The 13,650-nt window shown below is 38.4% G+C and overlaps 1 protein-coding gene across 1 annotated transcript in view; it reads right to left on the bottom strand.

Annotated features, from left to right (window-relative positions):
* The window catches only part of LOC126481019 (nitric oxide synthase-interacting protein homolog), a 74,705-nt gene that overhangs the window by 37,755 nt on the left and 23,300 nt on the right, over nucleotides 1–13,650 (bottom strand). Inside the window, exons 2-3 of the mRNA XM_050104478.1 lie at nucleotides 9,185–9,375; nucleotides 1,237–1,348 (exon numbers count right to left, since the gene is read on the bottom strand). Coding sequence (XP_049960435.1) covers nucleotides 1,237–1,348; nucleotides 9,185–9,360 — 288 coding nt within the window. The 5' untranslated portion in view covers nucleotides 9,361–9,375. The remainder of the gene's footprint in view (nucleotides 1–1,236; nucleotides 1,349–9,184; nucleotides 9,376–13,650) is intronic.

A 13,650-nucleotide genomic window follows, 5' to 3' on the forward strand; every position in this document is an offset into this window, starting at 1 on the left:
TTTCCATAAGTGTAACTCCTTTCCACTTTGACAATGAGCAGGTGGGTGAAAGGGAATTTGTGCTTCGTAATTTCCTGATACATTGTTGAGCATACAGATTAGTTTGTTCCTTTATATGTTTCATGATACTGTCTGTGAGGAAATATGAGAAAAATTCTATAGGTGCACTGTTCTGGTCTAAACTGACAACATTGCATATTCCGGATTGTCCTGAGAATAGATCGATGTCTGGTGTCTGGTGCACGATCAGTAGTCGTCCAACCTTCCTCAGAATCGGTGCGGCGCGCAGGTCTCGGCTTCCCCCTCGCCATCAGTCTCACTCGTTCTTCAGGCACAATATCGACGGGATTACTTGCTGCTGAAGTGCTTGGACACCTGCTCTCCTCTTCTGAATCTATCAGAAGAGTAGTATTTGCAAATAAAATCATAATTACGTACTGAGAGTTTTTTCAGTGAAAATCTGAACAAAAATTATACATGTTTTGTTGTCAGAATTCTTTACCTGAACTGCCAGAAACTTCTTCTTGAACATAGTCCACATCATCATCAGAGTCATCTACAGTATCTTCCTCCGACAAATCAACGTCACTTTCTTCTAAATCACGATGTAATTCGCGAGCAATTTCTTCGTCCGTCAAGCCACGCTTCACCATGTCGACGCTACTGAGACTGCGTGGAAAAAAATCGCCACTCACAAAACACGACAAATGAAAAGGGAAACACACCCTTCCACAGCATGCCCGCACCGTCTAGTGACCAATACTCGAACTACAGTCCATGCAGTGCCTCCCAGACAAACGGGAGCCATAAGAACACACAAAGGAAGGAAGGGGAAGAACAAGAACTCGCGCCCGTAAAATTACGGGCGCTGGACTTTCGGGCAGGCCGCGCACGCCCGTATTTTTACGGGCGTCGGCGCCCAAGTGTTAACAACATCCACCCTGACAAGTTAAAATTCTTATCAAAGTAAACTGCCAACTATGCAACTAAATGAAGAAACTGAATATATGTAAAAGCAGACATAAGAGGGAGTTATAAAGCTTTTACAGTAGGGAGGAAGAGAGGGGAGACAGGAGGGGATGGGGAGTGAGTGGCATCAAAGAAACACAAACACGTGCAATTGCACGGGGGGAGGAGTGGCGTTAAAAAGAGGGGGTGGGGGCAAGGAGGGAGGGAGAGTGCACTGAAGTATGCAAAAAGAAGAGAATAGCATACTATTGTGTTCCACAATTTTACCTCTTCTTTTTTCTTCTGCTTTTCATATTCTTTCAGTTTCCTGCTGTATTCATTTTTCTTTGTTATTATGTATTCCAAAATTGCTTCCTTATCGAACAAATACCCATCTGGCCTGAAAATGAAAAAAAAAAAACTTAATTGTTTTCAATACAAAATTAAATCAGAAAACTAATAAATAAAATAGAATTGCTGGCAAGTACAAACCTTGTTTACTGCTGATGATAGACATACATAAAAGTAAGAAGAAGACACATGGATATCTCTCATCCAGATGTCTGAGTGTCCAGTTCTATTCCCCAAATGCTCTCCATAGATTAAGGTTATAGCTTTTTTTCTTGTGTCTTCTCCCTTTAAATCTAAATACTAACTCCTGACCCTGGATACATTCTATTGCTGTTAGTTAACTTTTTGTCAGCTTGAAATATTTTTGTTAGAAACAACTTTTCTCATTGAAGTGCCATGTAAAATTATGGTGCTAAAAGACTGCACTCTGAGCTCTGCCTGTCTATACAAGCACAATAGAACCAGGGTGAGGAGATGACCCCCAGGTTGCCTAATATGGGCTGCTTAGCCTTATCAGCCATCTACCTCACTGATGTGCTTCTCAGCTTGAGATTGATAGCTTGCTTGCGAACCCCCCCCCCCCCCCCCCCCTACCCCGCCCTTTCACCCCCTTTTTAGGGGTTCGAGTCATCTGTACAATGCTGACTGTTACAACAGCTCTGCTTTCTGTAATGTGGAATGCTCCACCATCACACCAAACAGTGCTTTCTGAAACATGTACAGAAGTTACAGTAGAAGTACTGATGGCACTGCCTAATAATGACTGACCATATTAGAAAACTGATCACTAATTGAGTTTCCCGAGGAGGTACTAGTAGCTTATTGAATGCTACGTGTGTATAAGCTCTCTCATAGTACATACATGTGTATAAGCTCTCTCATAGTACACTGCATTTTCTTTACAAGCCCTTTTGGCTGATGCATTTGCAAGCACATTGCCATGGATTCCAGATTATGATATCTCTTTATCTCTTTGATCTGCTTTTAGAGAGAGATACTTGTGTCTTGGATAATCTTCTCTGCCAAGTACTTTCCCTAGATGGCCTTCAGGGCACTAAGCTACCTAGAATAAACAAGGAAATTCACTACATCTCTCTTGCTTCAGAACAGTGAGGTTTGTGAACTACCCAACACTGAAGACAATGAATTCAGATTTTAACTGAATTCTTTAGGTGTAATCTCAAGCAATAACAGAGAATTCAATTAAATCACACTGCTTGGAGCCATCAGTGTAAAATAAATATCATTTTGCCTGCTTAAAATACAGTGTCATATACGCTGGTATGTAAACATTATAACATGAGTAGCTCAATATTTATTCTCGGTCTGCTAATTGAGCCCAGCAGCTAATGGCCCCAACACTGCAACAGAACATTTACATCTACTAAGTCGCTTCCAGTATGATCGTTTTGATCTGGATGCCCCTTTCAACAGAATCTTCACAGTATCCGTCTTAAGTGATTTACAGAAATCATACAAAGCCTTGATTTGGAATGCTGGGTGACGGTTTGAATAACCGTCCTCATGAAAACAAATGCAGCGTCGTACTACTGTGCCACATTGCTCAGTAACTCATTGTGGTAGTTTAGAATATTTATTTTTTTCAGATGCGGCAGCCAGTTAGATGGGTATCAAATATGAAGCCCGGAAAAAAAAATCATGTTTTAAAAATTATGAATGCTGCCCTTAAGTTGCATTTGAGGTACATCTAGATTTTGTTTAATTTGACTCTGTTGGTAAATACATAAATGAACGTTTTCTTTTTCTTCTGCATTCTGGGCGTACATGAGGACAAGAAAAAAAAAAAAAAAAAAAAAAATTAATTTCCAGATTTCTCCCGGTTAACACCCTCTGTATGTACCCGCCCCTAGAAACCAGGCAAATTTTGCCAATATTTAAAAAATCACTGCATCAAATCTACTTTTTGGATTGTGGCAAATTTGGTACCATTTTGAAGCTGCACTTTTCTACTTTAATTCTGTGCAAAAGAAAATACTTTGGAATGTACAGCTTTAAGGTACAGTTATATAAATCACATAGGTGTTTTTAAGAATTTAGAAAAGTCATACAGTTATTTATTTTTAACTAATATTATGGCACTACATAACATCTTTCTGTCAATCTACAATAATTGCATACAAATTTCACACAGCATCATATTGTTTTTTAGTGTGGAAAATTTTGAAGCAAGGTTCCAGGAAGAGTGAAACACCACACTGTTCACATTTGTACCATGTCTCTTTGCGAGAAGCTTTGCCATTCTCTTTTTGCTCCTGGCACTGCAAACATGACGCACACGAGCAGCATATTTCTTTGTAGTTGGAGGTATGTGCTGCAAAAAATGTCTCTTTGTTAGCCAACCTACAGTTCCTTCATTCCTTAGTATGGCTTCAACTGTATCATCTTTAACAAGCTGAGCTGCAAGCACTGTTATTAAGTCCGTTATTGTGAGTTTCTTGCTGTGCATTGCATTGTATAGCCAAAAAGCATTTGATACTCCGATCAGCAGCACAGTTCTGTGCTGGAATGGATTGTACTGCAGGTGCTGGTCTCCGATATCCACCCCAATTTTATTCAGTTTGTAATCCAGTACCTGAAGTGGTTTCATTACTACAGACCCATTTTTCTTAGTATGCATACCAAATTTGGCCTGATGCCTTGTAGACAATGTATACACCTCCCTCTTATCCTTCCACTTCATTGCTAATACATTATCTTTATGCCGGAAAGACATTTCGCCCTTTCTCAGCTTATTAGATACTAAATCTTTATGTAATCCTTTCCTACATTTGTTCACAGTACCAACAGCTCCAGTACCTTTGTCAGCCAGTTGTTGAAAAAGTTCTGGACTGGAATAAAATCGGTCTAAATACACAGTATGACCTTTATTCAGCAAGCCGCTGTCAGACAACAATAGCAATACAACAGTGGACGAAGAATTGTCAACAATATGCTTACCAGCATAAACTTCAAAGTTTACAACATAGCCACTACTGGCTTCAGCAACAGCATAAATCTTCAGTCCATACTTACGAGGCTTATTTTGCATGTAAACACGGAAGATCACACGACCTCGAAATGGGCATACGCCTTCATCAATTGTCAAATTCTTATAATAAGGTAAAACTTTATAAAGTGGGTGAAATCCATCTTCACCTGGTTTTTTCTGTTTAGAATTGTCAACAAGATGTAAGCATGACAATATCTGAGTAATATGCAAACGACTCATAACTTGGGGGCAGAAGTTACAACAAAGAACAGGATCAGTGCTCCAGTGGTCTACAATTTTTGGCTTTCTTGAAATACACATGTGGAAAAGCATACCCAAGAAATGCCTCATCTCACTTGTAGTTACTGGCTTCCAGGAACTCAACACTGAATTAGGCTTCATGCTATTTCCTCTTCTTTTCTTCTGGATTGTCTGTGATGCATACAAATTTGTCTGTACCTTGAGTTCTTTTACGTCAGTAAAGAACACTTTACTGCAATTCAGTACAGAGCTTGAGTCATCAATATTCACTAGAATCTGCCTGGGTGTAGTGTTGACAGGCAGAGGTCGGTAGGTGTCAAAATCAGTCCAGTCAACATCTTTTGGATGTGGCGCAGCCGCTGGATTTGAAGTAACACCTTCAACAACATTCTCGTCTGCATCTGAAGACAAGCTGTCGTCGATCTCGCTCTCTAAATGGAATATCACATTATATGTAACTACATATATCTCTTACAGAAGACATGTTCAGAAGAAATGTGTATACTGCACAATTACGAGCAGTGATATCCCGTTGAAAATTCGGGAATACGTACCTTCAAACACACCATTGTATTCAGAATTGCCAGAATCACTCTCTACATTTTCCAGAGTCCCGCTATCATTAATCTAATCCGTGATTTCTGTGTCTGATAAACCCTGCCGAGACATGATTACAAACATAAAACAACAGGACGACGTAAGGAAGACTGAGAACGCAAAGGTAAGCTTTAATATGAATTACGGCACTGTAAACAACACTGCTATGCCATCTACAGACACTTTTTGTTACTGAATATCTGTAAAATGTATATTGCTGGCCAAAGCCGTAGAAATAACGTTGCAGTGTTTTGCATTTTATTAAATGTAAATTTTACGGGTCTGGCGATTTTCGCACGATCCTAGGTCCGTAAATTTTACGGGTTTGGTGCTTAGTGTGTTAAAAATACACTTTTTCCTGGCTGAAAGCACACATTTTCCATTTTAAATGACACTATACTTTCCCTCAGAGTTGTAGAACTTAGCAATCATTTGAATGATGAAGGTTTCATATACCATCGTAGAACTTCCCGGCACTTTAGGAATAGAAACCAGCAACAAACAATGCATTTTGGAAAGATCATTGATGCACAGCAACATTTACACTACATGTTTTCATATTACAAAAACATAAACATGAATTCCATCAAATATAGCACAGTAGCTTCCAAAGCACTGAAATTGATGATGTGCTGTGCAACGTGCTTTTGTAAGCCAATCATAGTTCATGTCACACAATCTCGCCAGCCAACGACAGCAGGTATTCAGAGAACAGGACACATCATGCAGTCAGCCAACAGCACCTTCACTATTACATACAATACAAATACTAGAAAAGCAAAGCTTTCACATATAATATTGGTCACCAAAAATTTTAGCTTTTTTTTTCTGAGCATGTGGTTAGCAAGATTCTAAAAGCATGCTTAAATTGCAGTAGTCAGACATTTGTGGTAAGTATGATTATAAATTTCACTGATGTGCACCGAATGTTTCGTGGGTTACCTGGCTGAATACGTTCTATCGAGCACCTCAACTTTTCGACAGAAAAGACAATTATATGTGAAACTCCTCAAGAACGCAACTTGCACCTCTTTTAAGGATAATTATGCTTTTTGCCAAAACTGTTATCTATGAAAGAATTGAAATAAATATGAAAAACTTATTTTGATGCTTGGAACTTTTTAGCATGTATTATCTTTTAAGATGTAGCAAACACAAATGTGCCAGTAAAAGTTTAAATAATTGCAGAAGAAGGTGGTGCACATTCTCACACAACACATAATTCATCTCGAGTAAAAGGAAATTTACTTGGACAGTAACACTTCTCAAATGACCATTTACAATATTCTCCCATGACCTGTTACATATGATGTCATGCACATCGAAAACACTTTGTTGTATTGCACAGTCTTCGTCCTAAAGCCTTTGACACATTTTGTTGTCAGCAGACACTTGTGTGTGCACTGTGTGTGGCCGTTTGCTAATTGCACATTTTCTTTGCAACTTAAGTTTTATTTTGGTGCTATTCTCCACTTTTGTTTTACTGCCGCGATTTTATTCTCTAATAATGGGCTGAAGTAAAATTTTTTGTTAGGGTATCAGTTCTTACCAGCCAAAATTACAAAAATGTAACTGAAAAGTAAAACAATGAAAAATTCTAGGAATTCTACAAAAAGTTCTTGGGTTTTTCCTGGATGAAAAAAATTCCTGCCTTTTCCTGGATTTCCTGGTTGTCCCAAGATGTATATGCCCTGGCACCTCATATGATAGCCCTTTGTCTATTACAGTGATTACTCCTTCATTACGCTCCACAGGTTGCTTCATCCCACACAGGTTGCTTCATCCCACTGGATATTTCCTTACCTTGTGAGAGAATGTTACAGCTCATTTTGTTGATATGTTTCCTCCATTTTACCCTGTTGTTTTCAATTTGGTTATGTTAAATACTTTTAGAGTCTCCCTAATGCTGTCATTTCTCTATCTGTTGCTCTATTATAGCCTTCTACAGCCCTCAAAAAACTCATATAGGTTGCCCATTTCTTATTTTAGTATTTCTAAATGACTCAAAATTCATTTATGCAATGGAAATTAATTTGCTTTTCTTTCCATGTCTCATTATTAATATCTGTTCAATGTTCCACTTACGTTTTCAAATTTTGCTACTTTGTTGTAGATGATCTTGCCTTACTCATATACAATTTCAGACAATTAATATGATTAACATATGCATCAGTATAACAAGGATGTACGCAGGATTCAAAATTTATCACTATATTTGTTTCACAAGATTTGAAAAGTCTTTGAGCTCATGTAATACAACTTGTCTCTATGTAGTTTTTCTGTCTCTGTCAGCAATTTTAATGTGTAGAAAGGATGTGCAAACAGTGAAAGTCCAGTTTGGAATATTAACAATATTATGAAAAGGATACATTGCTACTTACTGTAAAAATGACATGCCGAGTTCCAGACAGGCATGATGAAAAGACTGTTACATATAAGCTTTTGGCCAAAGTGCTCTTCTGAAAAGAAAAACACATGGTCATTTACTCCAGACTGCAAGAGGGACATGTTGAACAGAAGCAACAACCTGGTAACATCAAGAAGCTGTAATGGAGGATGAGAGTGGAGTGAAAGGCAGCAGAATAGAGCGGAAAGGAGAGAAACAGATAAGGGGGAAATACTGGTGGGTGCACCAGCAGAGAGCAGTGCACAATGAAGGTGAGGGGAGACGATAAGTGAGGAGGTGACATAGGTTACTATAGGTTGAGGCGTGATGATTTTGGGAGTGAGGAAGGTGTTGTAAGGATAACTCCCTTCTGTGCTGCTCAGAAAAGTTGGTGACAGAGGGATGATCCAGATGGCATGGGTTGTGAAGCAGTCATTGTAATCAAGCATATTATGTACCCTGTGACAGAACAGGCAGTTGTACATAACACACTGGATTTCAGTGTCTGCTTCACAACCTGGGCCATCTGGATCAACCCCTCCACCACCAGCTTTTCTGAACTGCGCAGATGGGAGTTATCCTTACAACATATTCTCCACTCCTGAGATTATCCCAGCCTCAATCTACAGTATCATACTCTCCCTACACCCATTTCCCCACCATATGTTCTGTCACCTCCTTACAGTTTGTCTCCCCTTCACCCTCATGGTGCACTGCTCTCTACCAGAGCACCCACTGGTCTTTTCCCCTTCTCTGCTCCCCACCCTTATGCTCTCTGTTCCACCCCCCCTCCCTCCCCACTGCACAGCCTCCTGACACTGTGCCAAGCAGCCCTGTCATGCCACCTATACTCCCTGCATGCTCTTCCAGGCAGAGCTAATTCCCCTTCCTCCACCTGTACCCTGCAACCCTTCCCCATCTCACTCCAGATTGTTGTTCCTGTTCAATGCATTTTTGTTGCAGTCTGGCTGGAGGGACCGGAGCTAGTGGCCATGTGTCTGTGAGGTTTGCTTGCTTGTATGAATGTGTGTGTGCTTTCCTTTTTTTGACAAAGGTTGTGGCTTAAAGCTTACATGTAACATTTTCTTCATCGAGCCTGTCTGCAACTCAATGTGTCATCTTTACAGCGAGTAGCAATCTATCCTTTTCATAATATTGCAAAAAGGAGATGCATTAGTCACAGTTATTTTTAAGGACCCATAACACAAAAAATATCTAATCAGGAATGTTTGCAGCAGATTGGAAACTGGGAAAACATGTATCTAATGTTTAAGTATTCATCCATCTGCTTCATGAATATTCTTTTTTAAACCTGTTCCTCTATCATAAAGTGTTAGTCTATGGTGTTGAAAACTCCACAAATATGTTTCACAATGTAGTTACTTGTCCAAATACTTTTTCAGCAAAAAAACCTCCTAATTAATTCATAGGGGGCAAAATCTGGAATAAGTAACAGCAGCTACAAACCAATGGTCAAGCTTCTCCCTATTCATTCCTTTTACTTTACAATACCTCACAACTGCACACAATATTTACAACTGTGTAGTACGTCAACTATTTTTGTACAAAGAGAATTAGGCCAGTAGATGAATGGTAGAGAAAATAATTAATTTAAAGCAATAACAAGAAAGTGATGTTAAGTGACAGCTTACGTAATAACAGGGTCTCTGCAAGGCTGCAATGTCAGGGAACAGCAATCAAAATCTTTGATAGAATCCTTTCCCACCCTCTGAGTGTTTGTTCCATAACCTGATGCCTGAGCATCTTTCTTCTTTTCATGATACGTGTAGACTGCTCCCGCAGTGCAGTTTCTTGCATGGCGTGTCATCTCTTATCACTTAACCTGAAACAGAACCAAAGAATAGTAGCATACCAAACCACATGTAATAGAATATAAGCAATCTCTTGCCCATTCTCTTGTACAAAATTCACGGTCATTCCTTGACAGTAAAGAAAATGACTATTTTACACACAACACCATTCTTGCTGCCTCATATGCTGTGATTACACTGACTGTTGAACTGTCTTGGAATTCTGGTTGTGATTCAATATCATCATATGTACATGGAGACCTGACTTTCCATTAAAGGTGTTATAGCAAGTGCAAAATTTCAGACCTTTGCTTCTTGTGATGACATTCTGACTTGCACTCGATGAAACGGTGGTGGTGGCAGGGAGGAGGAGGAGGAGGAGGAGGAGGAGGAGGAGGAGGAGGAGGAGGTGGTGGTGGTGGTGGTTGTTTGTGTAGGAAGGAAAACATAATGGGTGTACTTCCTCACCCCATTAAACCTGTTTGTGCATATTCATGTGTGCCTATGTATGACCCACAATTTTTTCTTGATACTTTATAAGATAAGGGGTGCTGCTACATGCTAGGATTTGCTAAGGACATGTTAATTTTAAGCTGCATCTCCACTTGTGTGCACATGTCTAGGTGCACAACTCTTCCTCAATATGTGTGCAGAGAGAAACCACACATGCTAACCAGTGATCAAGCTTTGCTGCAAGCTGCTGCTATTGCTATAGTTGGTACAGTTTTGACACAATGACAAAATTGTGTGAGGAAATAAGCATAAGCACTATGTTAATGGAAAGCTTATGTATTGTAAAGTATGTGTGAGTGTGATGGAAGAGATAAAGAGGGCAAGCAGTATATTGTCTAAAAGCTTTACTCTTATGTCACTGAAGAATTTCGAGGTAATATGTCATCTTGTTGAGCCATTGTTAGCAAAGGAGAATACAAACTACAGAGATGTTACACCAGAGACTTCAAGATTAGCTCTAACACCTCAGTTTATAGTTACCGGAGGACAATTAGCAGAGTCTGATATTTACAGCATAAATATCTAACATAATTTCGAAGTTTACTAGGCTCTGGAGAAATCCCTGGAAAGCTATACAAAGGTAAGTTAAGTTGATGATCACTTATTATTTCTTTCTCTGGAAAATGAACTACTTAGTTGATGTTTAACGTTTACAGCCGGTAGGGCAACGATATGTAAATATGTGGGTATTTCAGAATCGTGTATGTGTGTGGGTGGGTAGCCGAGGGGGGGGGGGGGGGGGGTAGGGAACAGTATGTCTTATTTTATGAAGTGTTTATTTATTTTCAGCTTCCAAACTCTATAGAAGAGTGGTTGGATGAAGTGCAGAATGTTAAAGTGAGGTGAAATTTCTCAAACTGTATGGCGTGGCTTTGAAAAGCAAACATGTAGCTCTCGAGTACAATAGTGGAAGTAGCTATTTCAATTACCTACAAAATTCAAGTGTTATTTCATTTTCTCTCATTAACACAAACTGTTTATTTCAGTCTGTGAACATATTCAGGGGAGACTCCTGTGTCTGAGGGCAGTGGACACGGTGCGCAAATTGGAAGCATGCTTGAATTTGCACCATTGTACGTGCATAGTTGCCTCTTTGAGCAGTGGCCACATGCACCTAGTGCTTACAAAAAGCTGCACAGGTGTAAACAAACCTTTACAATAACAAATATTTTAACTGTCAACACAAGATAAGTTTGTGATTAAACAGAACTTACAAGACCTAAACTTGTTCCAAATCTGATTCTGGGCCATTCCTTTAGAATAACTCAGCTAAACCCCCATTTAAGGAAAAAATTTTGGTGCCAACAATTCACTACAAAAAGGTTTATATTGCCTAAAAAAATTCAAAACTATTGTCTGCGACACTCAGCCACAAGTAAGCTATCTAAAAGGGCTATATAAATTAATAACAACGAAACATGTCATAATATTATGTCCTTATTAAACAATGTCATTTTCAACAACTTCACTGTAAATAGACAATGCTTACTGTGTTTCTGAATACTACAATGCACGGGCCATATATGAAAACTTATGCATCATGCTACAACTGGAAGAATTCTTTAAAGCATCAAGACATGTAACAGTGCAGAAAAAGAATTGTTAACTTCCGGAAACTTACACTTAATCCACCTATGGAAATTTGAGGCTAAATGCAATAGCATACAGAAAAAGAATACAAACAATAAAGGACCCACTTTGACTCACTAAGCTTGATTACGTAACTATATCTTTTAACAATCAAAATGAACATTTTCTTCTTGTGGGGTACCACAGCCATATGTTTGTTAAAAGACGTATAGCAGTATTCCATCTCAGCTCAAAAAAAAGTCAAGTTTGAACACACAATATGTCTTTTAATAAAAAGAAATCATGAAAATATAAGCTAGAAAGTGTGCAAATATAAAAGCAAATCACTATCTAACCACAATACAAATGAAACGTATTCCACAAACAAGGATTCCAAGACAAGTGCACAGAACTCATAAAATTGATACTGAAGCTTTGAAAACGAAACAAGAATTTCAGAAACGGCTAAACATAGACTCAGAAGACTGGGGGGAGATTTAAACAATGTAAGTCAAAACAGCCCTTGAGATAGCACCACTCAAAGACACAAAAAGCAGAGATGGTGGAATGAATAGTGTGAAAAAGCATTACTGCTTACAAAACAAACCTGGCAGAAATGGTACTCCACCAAAAGAAGTGATGAGTGTTTCAACTTAAAACAACAAAGGAGTCATAAAAAAAAAAAACCACCAATGAGGGAACTCGAAAGGAAGCTTGAAAGAAACCAGATATCACTAATTGAGAAAGTCTTCCAAAGGAACACTACATGAACTTCTGTAAAACTTTTAAACAAAGCCTCCAAACTTACCAAACATCTCAGTGCTTCAAAAATGAAGAGGGGAAATTATTTCTAAATAACGAAAGAAACCGTGAAATACTAGCAAGCTTTTCAAGTTGTTATTAAACTACGAGGAACCGAGAGCAACATTTCTATAACAAAATCCAGGGTGCACTGACACAAACTCAGAACCCACTAGCATGGATGAAATCCAGAAGTACGATTAAAGAACGAGAAGCCCCCACAAAAAATTCAGTACCTTAATGCTGAAATGTGGAAAATGGCACATGCTAGTTTGAAGCAGATGGACTCCTTCAAAAATATGGGAAACATAAGCTATACCAAAAGACTGGAAAACAGCAATAGTTCACCAAATCTATGAAAAAGTAGATAAAAACTGCCCCCTACATGTATAGAGGAATTTACATCCTTCCAGGGACTTATAAATTCTTTCAAAATCATCACAAAACAGGTTGGAAAGTTAACTGGATCAGACTCAAAAGAGTACCAGGGACAGCTTAGAAAAGGATGATCCTGTGTGGAACAAATTTTAAATCTGAAAGTTATAAAAGAATGAGCTCCAAATGCATTCCTGTAACATTTGCAGACTTAAAAAAAACACAGGATTTGATTGACAGGGCAACATTATTCAACATCTTAAGAGAATTCAGAGTTGACAACAAATCATTGGCAATCATTAATGACACACTAACAGATACAAAATTAAATATTTAGATGAAACTTACAAGTCTTTTGAGATCAAAACTGTGTAAGACAAGGAGATGGATTGTCCCATCTGCTGTTCAAATGTGTACTATAAAAGTAGTCAGGGAATGGAGAAAAAGAATAAAAGGAGAAATTTAAAAAAACACACACATAGTTGAGAGAAAAGGGGATAACCTGAGTTACACTAACTTTTGTACATATTCTTGTCATCTTAGCTGAATGTATAGAAGACGCAATAATGCAGATAAATCTCCTACCAAAAGACATCTTCAAAACCAGGCCTATGTACATCTTTTGAAAAAACAGAGTATATGACAGATGCAAAGGAGGCAGCAAAACACATTGAAACTGATTATGGACGAACCAAATTCAAATATCCTAGGTGACAAAGAAGATAATTAACCAAGTACAAAGAAAATTGTGGTCGCTTTTCAATTAATAAAACTAGTCTAAGAAGATAACAAAAAGAATTAATTTTTTTGACACAAACCCAAAACCATCAATGATGAAGACCAAAGTTACATCAGGCCTGAGAGAAATTGAAGTAACGGAGGAAGAAATAGGAAAAAGTTAAAAGTAAAAAGTTCAAAGGGTTTCAAGGAGAAAACAAAGGAAAAAGACATAAGAAAGAAGAGAAAAACATATGGGAAAAATGAAAAGCTACTGGAAAGAAAGGAGAAAAAAACCAGATAGGTTATTTCATGTGTCTTTAGTAGGTGAA

The sequence above is a fragment of the Schistocerca serialis genome, chromosome 5 (genome assembly GCF_023864345.2).
Source record: "Schistocerca serialis cubense isolate TAMUIC-IGC-003099 chromosome 5, iqSchSeri2.2, whole genome shotgun sequence".
Classification (NCBI taxonomy): Eukaryota; Metazoa; Arthropoda; class Insecta; order Orthoptera; family Acrididae; genus Schistocerca; species Schistocerca serialis.